Source organism: Rhamphochromis longiceps, linkage group LG15 (genome assembly GCF_057381845.1).
Source record: "Rhamphochromis longiceps isolate RC_006_pf linkage group LG15, R_longiceps_female_GT1.1, whole genome shotgun sequence".
Lineage (NCBI taxonomy): Eukaryota > Metazoa > Chordata > Actinopteri > Cichliformes > Cichlidae > Rhamphochromis > Rhamphochromis longiceps.
In genome coordinates, this window is record NC_140571.1 from 40,386,142 (window position 1) to 40,401,186 (window position 15,045).

The 15,045-nt window shown below is 36.7% G+C and overlaps 1 protein-coding gene across 1 annotated transcript; it reads left to right on the forward strand.

Moving 5' to 3' along the window:
• The first annotated feature begins 7,655 nt into the window (after positions 1 to 7,655).
• Positions 7,656 to 14,032, forward strand: LOC146653193 (5-hydroxytryptamine receptor 3E-like). The gene is made up of 8 exons (XM_085382887.1): positions 7,656 to 7,784; positions 8,088 to 8,132; positions 8,410 to 8,516; positions 9,127 to 9,296; positions 9,419 to 9,582; positions 10,339 to 10,549; positions 13,055 to 13,264; positions 13,450 to 14,032. The coding sequence occupies exons 1-8, from the start codon at positions 7,671 to 7,673 to the stop codon at positions 13,722 to 13,724; spliced, it is 1,296 nt and encodes a 431-aa protein (XP_085239013.1). The 5' UTR covers positions 7,656 to 7,670; the 3' UTR covers positions 13,725 to 14,032.
• The last annotated feature ends 1,013 nt before the right edge of the window (positions 14,033 to 15,045 follow it).

Genomic DNA, 15,045 nt, shown 5'->3' on the forward strand with positions numbered 1-15,045 from the left:
ACTTCACATGCATCTGAGTTGTTTCATTTTAAATTCATTGTGGTAATGTCCAGAACCAAAATCTATCCAAATACTTATTTAGCTACGATATGTAAAGTAGTATGATAGTCCTATAAGTCCCATAAAGTGATTTAAGGGTTTAGATTTATATTTTGTAAATGTGATGACTACTCAGACCTGCTCTTTGTGCTGACACCAATTTTATTATTTTAGTCCTGGATGAAAGAGTTCATCAGTTGGGACAAAGTTCAGTTTGGTACTGACCTCCTGCATCTCCCCAGAACCAAATTCTGGCTTCCAGATATTGTAATCACTGAGTTGTAAGTATCATCATACAAAAGCTCATCAAACTGCACAAGTATTTTCCAAAGAACAGGAGAAATGTTGAGATAACCTCTAAATAAATAAATAGTTTGTTTAATTGTTTATTAATTCTTTGAATAGGGATATAATTTATTAAAACTACTGTACACTAGGTTTTGGTAAACAATTGTGCATAATTCTGCACGAGTATTTTGAGTCTTCAGAAAACTTTTCTTTAAAAGGAGAGATGTGGAGATAACCTGTGTTTTCCTTACTGTCAACTATTATCATAAAAATCTTTCCAGTATTTAGACCTGTTAAGCTTAGGTTAATAGGTAAATGAATAAATATAATTGTATACTTTAAATCTTTGGGTGCCATTCTCTCACTTCACACATTTGATCTGGTCTCGCAGTATGGAGGAAAACAAAACACCACCTACTCCCTACCTGCATAGCAACAGTAAAGTGGATGATGCTCAGCCTGTCAAAGTTGTCAGTTCCTGTAACCTTGATATCTACACCTTCCCCTGTGACATACAGACTCTACCATCGGTGAATGGGAGCTACTGGATATCACCTTGGATAAAAAAACAGAGAATGATACTGGCAGTGATGGTTTATGTGTTAATGAGCTTGAATTTTATGTAAGTTGATTGTAACTATAAACTACTATAAATAGTCAGAGTCAAAAGTAAGCAAATTTATATTGGAAATTTATTTTCATTTTTAAAAAGTTTTTCTTGTATAAGTCAAACACACCTAAAAATATGAATTCAATTAAAACCAGAATTATACAGTTATATAGTGAAGATACATGTACAGGTAATGACAAGACAGCTTAAGGACGCCTCTCATCTCTTCTTTTCATTCCTTCCACAGCTCAGATTGAAGCGCCGGGCCATTATGTATATGGTAAACCTCTTGCACCCAAGGTTTCTCATCTCTTTAGCTTCCTGCTGCCTCCACAGACCGTGAACAGGTATGCTTTCAAGATGACCCTCAGCCTCGGCTACACTGTCTTCCCGCTCATCATGAATGACCTGCTGCCAGTCACTGGAAACACCACACCCCTCATAAGTCAGTGACACTCAACAAAAAGTCTACAGTGATTTCTTAAAATTACATTCTTACAAGAGTGTCTAAAAAAATTGAGTGTAGATAAAAAATAGAAACCTTGCTTGTAACGTCTACACTTAATGCCTACAGCATGTATTGCTCTTCCTTCATGAGCATGTAGGACAATTAATGTGGCTCAAGGGCAAAATTACTAAAAGTGTTTATTGTAGTTTACATATATTTAGTCGATTAGACTGTGAAATTGTAAACCTTTGTTTCTGGGTCTCAACACAGACCGTTGTCTCTCTGTAGCCGTGTTCTTCTCTATCTGCCTGGCTCTGATGGTGGCCAGTCTGCTGGAAATAAACCTCATCGCCAACCTGCTGTGTGGGTCTGCTGACTTCTCTCTTGTCCCTCGCTGGAGCTGAGTCCTCGTTCTGCAGTTTCTGGGTTTTCTTGTCTGTACAGCTCGATTGAATAAGAGATCAGGAGCTTCAGGTATGTAGTTTATATTTTAACAAAAACAACTGAATTCACGGAGTAGTTGAAACTCATTTATTTTGTCATGAAAAGTTGTAAAAGAAGAGAATCACACTGAAAAACTAAAGCTAAAAAATATTTTTCCTGAATTAACTTAGAAGTAGACCTTAAGACCACAACTGCCATCTGAATAATGAAGCCTCAAGAAACAATGGGGCCAGCAGTGAAGGACAGGGCTGTGCGGGAACTAAAGAAAGTGGGCAAGGACCTCCAGGACATCCACCTGCAGGTCAAGCAGCAGCAGAAAGAGAACCAAGGCTCGGAGGAGTGGATCCAGCTGAATCCCGCAGAAAGTCAAGCCTTCGAAGCTTCTATTCATCTTCATCTCGCTGCTCATGCATGGTAACTAAAGTTCGTATAACATGCTAATACACATTTATTTATGTTTCTTATATTATTAATTCAAAATTGCAAAATCGATGTCAAAGAGCCAGATTATAACACCTATCAAAGGATAGTGTGACATTTTTGGATTTTGACAGTTAACTGGACTTAAGATAAGATAAAATACCTTTATTAGTCCCACAAGGGGAAATTTCATGTTAAGGCTGCCAACCTATTGCACGCAATGGCGGCGCCATCTTACCTTTCCTTTGCAGCTCAGTACAGCTCAACTACATCTTCAATGCTGGAGACACTTAAGCCATACTTTTACATACTGTACAAGATAAAGAGCATAAAATTAATCTTTTCTTTCAGGATAAGAAAGCCCAACTTCTAAAAACATTTCTCTGGCAAGATATTTTTAAGTACCTCATAGTAAATTCTGAATCAATAATGTTGATTTCTATCCATGCTATCCATAAAAATGTTTTTATAGATCAGAGTGTAAGTTTTGTCATTAAAAGAAATTCTGTACAGCAGAAGGTCAAACCCATTAGTTACTTTCAGTTAAATTCAATTCAATTCAGTTTTATATATATAGCCCCAAATCACAACAATTGTTGCCTCAAGTTGTAAGGTAAAGACCGTACAATAACACATTAAAATGATGAAAGACGGTGCCAGGCTCTTTAGTCTCTGGAGTTTCTTTTCATATGAAAACATCTGAGGTTTGAAATGGTAACTGTCTGGTTCATTTTATGAGACAGAAGACAAATATGCTCAAAGTATATTTTGTTAAATTTATTAAGGGTTAAAGGTTTAAGTTAAAAACAGTGCTATGTCTCTTACAGGAGACTGAAATGAACAAAGAGCACCACACCCAGGTTGCATACGCTTTTACTGTGTGTCATAAAAACACAATGTTAATGTGATTGGTTGAAACAGTTGAGGGTGTACCACGGTTTTAGACTTGGTCCTCCCTTTGGCTTGGGTCCATCCCTCAGGTCATCTTCCACCCTGTATGGAGCAAACATCTCTTGTCCTCTGGCTAGGCTAGCAGAGGTAGATTTAGACCATGATTTATACAGTTGTTTTCTTTTAGGTTTCACAACCCACACCCAAATCCTCAAGAGGGGTCTTCTGTCTTGTGTCTGTTAGCATCACAGTCCAACAGTCTAAATCCAAATCAGATTTGAATATGTGATGTCAGATAAAGCATAAATGTGTGATCGAAATTATGAGCTAATTGTGAAATATAAAATAATGGGGTTAATAATGATTAAAGATAAAAAAATAAATAAATTCTAACATAACCAACAGGTTTCATGTTTTCTGCATAATTTCTGTTGTAGGAATGGGGAAACGAATTTACCAAGTGGGACCCAGAACAGTGCGGCTGTAGTCGGATTTAAGTTCCACGAACAAATCTCTGGGTACCAGACATTGTAATCAATGAATTGTAAGTCCCATCAGCAACTATTCAAAGATTACAATCCGTGTATATTTTATGTTTTTGTAAGATCTTGAGAACTAGAACTGAAGCATTATTAGCTCATAAAGACCTAAGTAGCAAAAAAAATTAAAAAATGTAAAAAATGCAAGTGAGAGTTTTTTCATGAGAGAAGACAAATATGCTCAGATTATACGTTTTCACAATTTATTATCAAACGGTTAGAATTTCAGATTAGTTTTACATGGCGCAATGGACCTCTGTCTCTCTGACTCAGAGACAACCAGCCACACACAGGCAGCAAACACTTCTATTGGTGGGCTCACAGAAACACAACGTGAACATGATTAGTAGAATCAGTTGAGGGTGGTCTGATATCGGCTCATGTTTCTTCTTCTGCACCTCTCTGGACATTTCCTTACATGGAGATGACCCTATTCCAGGCATCACTACCATTACCATGGCAACCCCTTCTTGTCCTCTGGTCAGGCATGTACAGTTAGAGAAGAGGAGAGAGTCAATTCCATTTCCTAACACCAGATATTACAGCCCTGTTTTGGTGTAGGAGAGTCAGCCAGTTTTGTACCTTCTGGTGCCATCAAGAGTCCAGGCAGACCATCCCCCACAAATTCCTCAGAGAAGAAGTCCTCTCTCTGTTTATATCTGTTATTAGTGTAACAATCTAAATCTCAAATATTCTACAATACATATCTGTGTGTAGTAAATGATAAAACAAATGTGTAATGCTAATTATGAGGTAATTGTGTAAGATACAGTAATGGGGGGACATAAGCCTTAAAAATAAAAAATAAATAAATTCCAACAATACCTGAATGCTGTTGTCAGAAAATATTTGGGATGGGACTACAGCTACTTGCACTGAAAATAAAACAATGATAAAAGGGTGGATGGGATAATTTAGTGGCTTGTTGTTAATACTCCTATTAATATTTGAATGTTTTTGTCATCCAAAATGTATTTAGTCATGAAAATAAATTGAAAATAATTTGTGAATATTTTAGATACATCGAGTAGGCAAATATTCCGCAAATAATTTGGAGTGAATCTCCATGAATCTGCGAATGCTGCACTGCAAATAGGCAGGGGTCGACTGTAGACGTAATTTTAATGATGTAGATTGGTTTTATTTAAAATCCATACTGCAATAAGGTCAAAACTGTGAAGCACTTCAGAATGTGTTTTAAAAGCAGCTGTACAAATAAAGTTATTATTACTATTAACAGGAAAACAATGTAAACTATCACACAGAGGATTTTATGTTCTCACAAAACTGGTGAATTTTAATTACCGTGTTATAAAAAATGACAACGCTTCACTGGTAGGAGGTTTTGAAACCACCACCTTTCTCAACGGTTACTCTCATTTGCTTGTGAGCAAAGCAGGTGTGGCACTGACGTCACACACTGACTTGAAAACCACATTAACCGTGGTTTATCTACACTTTGTCTCAAAACACATACAGCCAAAGCAGCTGCCCTGCCATGCCTAGTTTTTCCTGCTCCACATCATTTGCCCGTGGTTTCTCCAAATCCGCCAAATCAATCTTTGTTTAGTGACAATATGTATATCTTGGCCATGAAGGCTGACTTTAAGAGGGGCAAGAGTTAGTTTCCCAGGCAAGCTACAGACATACTTTTGCACTGTAGCTGCTCACTAATGCATCTGACAGCAAAATGTTTTGAATGTGACAATTCTTTAAAGAAGATAAATATTCTGTAGTAGTTTGAAGACAAACTTCTCAGAACGGAAAGAATACAATTTCACTTGGAACATCATGGTAAGAAATATTCTTGTCTTTATGTTACTAATAAGTAAAAACTGCCTTTTGTTTGGCCTCTGCGTTCTGTTTGTCTCAATCAGCTTCTTTGCTCGGTTACATACTGTTAGTAGCCGGCTGCTATGTTTTAGAGGTCCCAATTTATGCTAGTGACATGAATGTTTACTTAATTTTGAGTAATATCCTTAGAGCGTTTGAAAATGGGTACATAGATAAGAATTGATATTCAAATATTTTTAGCATTTTTGGGTGCATATACAATCATAAAGCATGCTCATCACTCAAAAATAGGAAAAGAAAAGGCTTTAGCAGAAGAGTGTTAACAAGCGTAAAATGACTTTTATGCAGTAAACGCTTGTTTGATGAATGCGGAAAAAAACAACATGAAGTATGGTTGCTGAATCTTATGGTAGTTCAAATTTCTTGAATAGTCAAGTTTTTTATGAGACTGAAAACATTTATAATGTTGTGATATCCTGAAAACCCCTAAGCATATTTCTGTATTTTCCTGATACTATCAGTAATATGTTTACAAAATGTTACCAGTTAACGAAGGTAATTTTGCAGTTTTCCTGCAACTTAAGAATATCATTGATATAATGTCATGTTACAGTGCAGCACTTAACCCAAGTAATCTAAAACATGAATATATAGTTGTAACAGCTCTTATACATATAAAAAACACTGAGTCAATGACCCAGGTACCCTAACATGAGTCAGCAAAGTAAAAGTAATCTCTGTGTCCCTTGAGCTCTCGCACTCTCTCCTGCCTCTGTTGCCTGGGTTTCATCTATCTCTGTCTCTGTGTGTTTCCCATACTTCCTGTTTTACTAAGTTAGTCTCCTGTCCTGTGTGCATCATGTTCAGATTTGCTTCTCCCTGTCTTGTTATTTGGATCACACTCAGCTGTGTTCCCTCCTGTGGTGTGTTCCCTCGTTTGCCCATGCCCTGGTTCAGTTTGAATGGTTTTTGAATTAATTGTGATGATTTTCTTAAAACAATAAAGGCAGTGTTACATTAAAAGTGAAAAACATTATTTTCTGTTTTGTCTTAAATAAAAATATTTATTTCATATCTTGAAATATCTGATTCTACTGTTGGGGATAAGTATCAGATTTTTGAAACAGACGAAGAAAAAGAAGAGATGTAATCATTAAAAAACACTTAAAATGCCACTAAGAATCTTTACAGGCATTCCTCACCACTTGCACACCACTGAAACTGACAACCTGTTTTGATGTAATTTTAATGTTTTTAGTGCTGCCTGCTGAAAGTAAGACCTTCTAAGCTTCTATTCATCTTCATATCTCTGCTTGTGAATGGTAAGTACAGCTGCTAAAATGTATAAAATGAATCAACTTGATTTGTCTTAAAAATGTATACACATCTTTTATGTGATTCCTTGATTTACATTTTTAATCAATTTTTGAGTGTTGATTTTCTTACAGTTTTCATTCAAGTCAGTTATCCAAAATACTAAAAAATATGCAAATGATTGTATGCATGGTAGTGGTTCAGCATTAGAACTTTTTATTTTGTCTGTTAATCCAGGGTCATGACTTGTTTATTTTGTTAGCATAACTCACAATGACAGTTTAGCCAAAACATGTCCAAATCACACATTTAGTCAGAATGTGTGTTCGTGTCCACATTTTAAAGATTTTCTATGGCTGGATTAAAAACAAAATATTCAAAATCTTCGGAAATCTGACCACTGAATAAAATCACGTTTAGATTTAGACACATTTAGACTGATCATGCCTCGTTTGTGTTTTTAAAAATGAGGCATGATATTTAGATATTAAGAAAACTTGCAATAAATTGAGTGGGACTTTTACTGTAATGTTAATCAATGTTTACTCTGTACTCTGTTTTCACCTAAATGTAGGGTTGAAAAACATTTTGATGAAAAAATTCAAAATTGCACAAAACATTACCAGTCGTAATTGTTCATCCAAACCGAACCACTGTATACATTGAGGTTCAGGGTTATGGTTCTTCATTTCACACAAATGTTTATGTGGGTTTCTGATGCTTTGCTAGGGCCATTTATTCATTTGGGGCAAAAAAACATATCTGCTCCTAGATAGTGAAGCAAATGTCAATGTATATAAATCATAAGGGCACATTTCTTCTATCCTTTGTAGCTCAGTACAGCTCCACCTTGCTGAACTGCTCTAACCCTGATTCACCTTCAATGCTGGAGGCCCTTAAGCCAGTCTTCAACCTGAATGCCATTCGACCTGTGGTGAACATAACAACCGTCACTAACATTGGCATTTCTATAACTGTGTTTGGCATTTTGGGAGTGGTAAATAACACCTTTATTAACTTAAAATCAATTCAGTAATGGTCGCATGTGCTTTTCTGCATACTGTACAAGATAAAGAGCATAAAATGGTCAAAAGAAACTTCTCATGAGAGGCTTTTTTAAAAATGTTGTCTCCCTCTCATTCCACATATTTTTAATTTGAGTTTTAAATCAAAATGAATAAGTATAATACATCTGAACATCAATAATTAAGACAAATGAATGATTCAGTTCAGTATGTGCTCTACAGACATTAAGGTTCAGTAAAACTATCCAGTTATGGATAAAAATCTTCTTTTTCAGAATGAGAAAGCTCAACTCCTCAAAACATTTCTCTGGCAAGATTTTGTAAGTAGTTTCTTCATAGTAAGTTTTCAAGCAATAATGCTGATTTCTATCCATGAAAACGTTTTTAGGGATCACAGTGTAAGTTTTGTCCCAAAATAGCAGTAGAAGGTCAAATCCACTAGTGACTTTCAGTTTAGTACAGTTTTATTTATATAGCCCCAAATCACAACAATAGTGCAAGTTTCTTTACATTGTAAGGTAAAGACGGTAAAATAATACAGAGAGAAAGTTAAAAAGAAGAAGGACGGTGTCAGACTCTTGGGTTTCTTTGTTGCAGAAATGGCAAAATGAATTTACCAAATGGGACCCAGAAGAGTGCGGAACTAGTCGGATGTCTGTTCCAAGAACAAATCTCTGGCTACCAGATATAATAATCAATGAATTGTAAGTCCTATCTTCAACAATTCACAGATTACAATCAGTTTCTTTTTTATGTATTTTTATGATCTTGAGAACTAGCCCTGAAGCATCATTAGCCAATAAAGAGCTAACTCTGCTAAGTAGGAAAGAAAAAATGGAGAAAGTGCATACAAGTGAAACTACAAAGGTACAGTTTATGTGTAGAATTTTGTCAGAAAACATGGGGCTTGTGACTCCAGTTGGTTTCATTGTACAAAAAAAAAAATCATAATGGCATGCACAGGACAATAGAGCAGCTTGGTAATCAGAATCAGAATCAGAATACTTTATTGATCCCTGGGGGAAATTATTTTTTGTTACAGTAACACTGCTATCCGCTATATAAAGGTATAATCCTTATCATCTGCCTCCTATAATATTTAGCAGACAGAAAGAAGCAGATAATTTAACAATAATAAGTCACTTATTATTAGGCTGCACGTTTCTCAAGTCTTTGATCTATTATCATACCTGGTTATCACTTCTGGTGAAAATCAATATAGGCTACAGTCCAGTTTAAGCTATTTCTCCATACATTTTCCATTTCTTCCATGTAGATATCTGACTTCAATTAATGTCTTTTATCTTCCTGCAGCATGGATGAAAACACAGCTCCAAAGGTGCCAAATGCCTACCTGCTTTCTGATGGTACTGTAAGTGATTCACACCCTATCAAAGCCATCACCTCCTGCAAGCTTGACATCTACTTGTTTCCATTTGACATTCAGAACTGCACTTTATCATTCAACTCATACACACTCAAGAGTAAGTATAACCACGAGGATGTATCACAAGCAATCCTGGTGAATTGAGTGGATTAGTCTTTAAAGCTGTTTTTTTATTTATATGTATATGGTTTTATCTGACTTTGACTGTTTTCCATGCAGGTAATGCTTTGCAGCTTTACCTGACAGAGACTCCAGAGAGGATGACTGAATACTCTAAATCTAGGATGGCAACTATGGGTGAATGGGAATTAATTGGAATTGCAGCAAAGAAATACACACTAACATCTACAGTATCGGGCTCTTACGATGAAATTCGCTTCTATGTAAGAAACTGCATTGCACTGTAAAAATGTAATGTTATTGTATGATTTACTTATTCATACTATAAGAAAACAGAAGACAAGTTCTTTCAGGAAGTAGAAGAGTTTTCTCTTCATTACCATTTGACTCTATTGTTTGTATATTTGATAGGAACCTAGGATATATTGCTTCATGTATATAAAGAATTTGGGTGTATAGTTGCAGTTTCCCATATGGAAAAGATATATATAAATCTTATAAAGTTTGTATCTGTTTTGTGTGAAACTTGTATGAAAAGCATACAAGAGTGAAAACAGATATAAGGTCCCTTGAAAAATTATATAATGAAACTTGTATGTTTTGGATACTTACTAAAACAATATATGAAAGTAATGAGAAAGTGGCCACTTTCATGAGTAAATCATGTAAGCCTTACATGATTCACTATATGAAGCAAGCCAAATCTGATGCATGTCTTTTATAAGTTTTTTCTATTTATTTTCCATATGGATTAATTGCAGTTCAATTGTTTAGTTACTAATGAAAAGAAACTTCATTACCTGCTGCCACAAGTATTCTGATCATAACTAGTTCTCTACCACAGTAAACAGATTGAAAGGCTTTGTTTTACACACTTAAGATGGGGAAACCATTTCACAATTAAGTTATATCTGCAAATTTATGGGCCTTGTCATTTAACTATTGTATATGTATGAGGTACTGTATAATCAAAGCACAAAGAGCTATGTGAGATTAGTTAAGTTCTCATTTTGCTGCAGATCTCATTGCGGCGCCAGGCCATGCTGTATGTAGCGAACCTCCTGCTCCCCAGCTGCTTCCTCATCACTGTGGACCTCTTCAGCTTCATCTTACCTCCCAATGATGCTGACCGGTCTTCATTCAAGATGACACTGATCCTAGGCTACACCGTCTTCCTGCTCATGATGAATGACCTGCTGCCTGCCACTGGAAATGCCATACCTCTCATAAGTAAGTTTAAATTGTCTTGATTGGTATACACTTATTCCCAATGTGACTCTTTGGCCCAAATACAAAAGGGTATACAAATACAAAGTGGATGGATGACTTATTTGGAACGTTTGTGAGGATAAAGAGGATAAAGTTCTCTCCAAACAATAAATCATCCAGCCATTTTCTGTAACTTATCTAAAGTCAGGTCAAATGGACAGCAGCCTAACCAAGGAAACCCCGAACTCCCTCTCACCAGCTGCCTTCTGCTTATTAGTGATGTGTGGATCGATCCTGAAATATCGATTCCTCCAATACCAATCATGTATGTTCTAGAATCGATTCTCACATTAAAATATCGATATTTTAGTAATTTAGGGTAAATATGTAGTTTATCATTAACAGGAACACAGTGGAAAGAAACTATATCATTCAGATCGTTTACATTCAAAGGAACTACTTCCTCTTCCGCCTTTCATAGTCATGTGCGAAATACGGCTGTATAAATGTCTCGCAGTCCCTTGGCGGGCGCACTCACAGCAATGGCTGAGCGTAATTGTGCGGACGTATTTTACCTCCACAAACAGCTGAGACGTGGTTTGCGATACATGTGGCAAAAAAGTGAGGTGTTGTGGCCATACTTGCCAACCTTGAGACCTCAGAATTAGGGAGACGTTCAAAAGGGCTGTTTTGGGGTGATAAATACATTTTACAGTGTTTATTTATCGGATAAAATACGTTAAATGTCACCGTTATTATTGGCTGGCCTGGAAACAGCGGGGGTGTCCAAATTCAGAGGCTGCTTCCACCTGAGGACCCGGCCTTCGTGGTCTAAAGAAAGCCAGGTAGTACATCACGAGTTCCCTTGGTGGAGTGAAACTCTGCCGTCTGCTCCTTGCTATCTAAAATATAACAGGGCGCTGACGTAAACTCTCGACCGTCTCACACTTTGTTTAATTAGTTTTCTGTTTAACGTTTATTCAGCTGTGTGAAAACCCCGGAGGAACCCTCCCGAGGGATTAATAAAGTTAAATTTAATTGAATCTAATCTAATAACTTTAATCTCAGCCAAACCGATTTACTCACGAACAAATAAAACACTGAAAAAGCCAAACAGTAACATTTTTAAGTTATCAAAGTGACTTATATATCATGTTTACCCGAGTAGTGAAAGACCGCGGGGGTTTGAAAACGATGTGTCGATCGGCTCAGATATTTGAAGTTTACACAGCTTCTCACCTGAAAATATGTTAAAAAAAAATTTGCGACCCAGAAAGGGAAATAAGAGTAATATTAAAACTAAGTAGCTGCCATCATTGTTGGAAACTGGAATTGGCTATGGATTCTGCAATATGGTTTTCACTTTTGTTGCCTGGGTGGAAAATCGGGAGAAATTCGGGAGAATGGTGGCTCCGGGAGATTTTCGGGAGGGGCACTGAAATTCAGGAGGGTTGGCATGTATGGTTGTGGCAACATCACTAACCTTGTCAAACACCTCAGAGTAAATCATATCACAGAACATGACGAGCGTATGTTGAGACGAACTGAAGAGGAGGAGAGGGACAGGTGCTGCTAGGGCGAGACAGACGTCTCTCACGGAGTCCTTTAGTGCTGCAGGCAGGCAAGGTGTTCAAATAGCGCACAACTTCAGTTTTTTATTTCTATATGATGAACCCTGCATTATTAAGTGATAAGAACAAGTAATCTGATGTCCTGTAATCATTATGACGCTATAATTTGAGATACAATAAATAAAACAAGCTTTTGTACAAAGTATCGGATCAGTATCATCGATACCACCCTGAATATTACTTGGTATCAGATCGGAAAGGAAATCAGTGGTATCGCACATCACTACTGCTTATCCATGGAAAGATTGAGGTATTCCCAGGCCAGTCACGAGATTAAATCGCTCCAGTGTGTCCTGGGTATTCCGGGGGCTTTCTCCTGGTAGGAGATGCCCAGCTGGAACAGTTTACCCAGGAGGCAACTGCCTCAACTAGCAACCTTTCAATATGGAGGAGTAGCGGCTCTATTTTGAGCCCCTACCAATTGACTGAGTGAGAGGCCATCAACCCACTGAGAGCTAATTTCTGCCATTTGTATTCACAATCATTTGCTTTTAAAATATTTCACAATAATAGTGGTAACAAGATCAGGCCTAGATTAAAAACCTTGTTGACGTTTCTCAACAACAACATAACATTTTGGACACAACAATTTACCGACATTAGGCATCAATTAAAATGTTAATAATGAGATTAAACAACAAGTATGTCTGGTATCAATTAGTGATAATACTGAAAATGAATTGTCTAATCAAATAGTTGCACACATCCCTACAGTTAAACATTATTAGTTATGCAACACTCTTTACAGTGAACTGAAGGAATGTATCTCTCTCTGTCTTCCTCCATCTCCATGTCCTTTTTTTAGTTTTAAATGTTTTTGTCTGGATTTAACTTGTATTTGTCTGTAAAATATTGGCATTAATTATTTCTCTACTATTATTATTATTGTTATTAGATGTTTTCCTTTCTATGTGCCTGGCTATGATGGTGGCTAGTCTACTGGAAACTATCGTCATTACAAACTTCCTCTGCGGTTCCTCTAACTATTCTCGAGCTCCTCGCTGGATCAGAGTGCTTTTTCTTAAAATCCTGGGTCGACTAGTATGCCTTCCTCCAAAGCCCAGAGATCGGAACGACACAGTGATCCAAAATCCAGTCACACAGGGTAGGAAACAAGATCAGGATATGCAAATAATTAACAAATGTTAAAGCTGACATAATCTTCTGACTTGTCTCCGCTCAATAGAAATGCCAATCTATTAGATAGAATGTCGGGATGAGCAAGTTCTTAAAAAATGACAAAGCTGACATAATTTTCTCTGTTGTTTTCTCTGCAATACAAAATGCCAGTCTCCTCTCCAGTGACAGAGGAATCCAAGACTCTGGAGCAGAAGGGGCCACTGGGTGAGGACAAAACCCTGCAAGAGCTGAGGAGCCTGGGCAGAGTCCTCCAGGCCGTCCGCCTTCAGGTGGAGCAGCATCTGAGCAAAAGCCTGAGCACAGAGGAATGGATCCAGATAGGTTTAATCATAGACCGCCTGCTGTTCATCCTTTACATCATCTTCATAACAGTCAGCTTCATTACCATCATCATTATCTGGGTGGTTTCATACAATGCGGCCTAATTTAACTTTTTAGCTTGTCTGTTCTTTAAACTTTAAACTTTAAACTTTTTGCATTAACTTTTAGTTTTCAAATAATATTTAACATCACGCCCACAATGAGACAGGGAAAGCAAAACTGAACATAACACAGATGGGACAAGATGCTTTCAAAATAAATTAGGAAGTAACAAACACTGAGACCAGGACTAAGACAAATGAACTTGGAGGCTTGGGAGGCAGAAAGGTAGACAAACATGGATTCAAAACTGACTTCCAAAAGAAACGCTGAGGACCAGACACAGACGAGACTGGGAAGAGAACTAACATAATTTCATAAAGAACTAATTATTGGAAACACAGGAAATAACACCAGAAACAAAACACCATAAAAATAACACCATCTCTCAAAATCAAAAGTAACAAAAGGTCCAAAATGAAAAGCTGAAAATACTGGGTCAAAGATCCAGGTCCATGACATATGTCAGTTACAAAGGGTAGAAAGACCGAAGCTGGCATACATTAAGCTGCTAATATATACGGCGTGACTTACAAACAGCTAAATATCGTTTGACAAAAATTAATATTTTATGTGTTAAGTATCAATTACTTGTTGCCTTTACCTTTATTCTATTACTTACTATTAAGAATTTCTGATCTTGTGTAACTAGTATGATCTTTTGTTTTGTATCTGTGTGAAAATATTAAAGGTCTTTCTCACATTTTCTTTGCTGTTTGTTATTTTGTGTTTAATTCAAAAGTTAGTGGTAAATTTCTGTCTTGTTTAATCTTAGAATTAAAAAGACCTTGACTTTAAAAGTATGGCATTACTAGCATGTCATTATATTATTATGAATTATTATAATAAAAAAGCTGTCACTCTTGGTCAGTTAGTTGTCAGTTTTGCAGTTTACAATTAATTTTAACAAGCAACTGAGATGGAAAAAGTGCAATACTTGCTCAGATTGTTGTTGTTTTCTTTTGTTTGGTTGAGTTATGGAAGTGCATGGAAGCCTGTCTTCTCATCTCTGTTTAAAATACATGAATGGATGGTGTAATTGATTAAACAGCATTTAAAATTCCACTACTGGTGTCCCACTGATTAATATCCTTTGGAATTATAAAGAAATTCAATTTAAATACAAAAAGTAAAAATACAATGCCATTTGGAAAAGTTAACTGCAGTTCACTCAGTACATTATATTTAGCAACATGAAGACAGACAGCTTCTCATTAACAGATCTGCAGAGTATGCGCATCTAGAGAAACCCTCACACCCATCCAACCACACCTGGGGGACAGCGTGTTGAAGGAACTGGGTTGGTCGTTGACCATCTATTAGTCA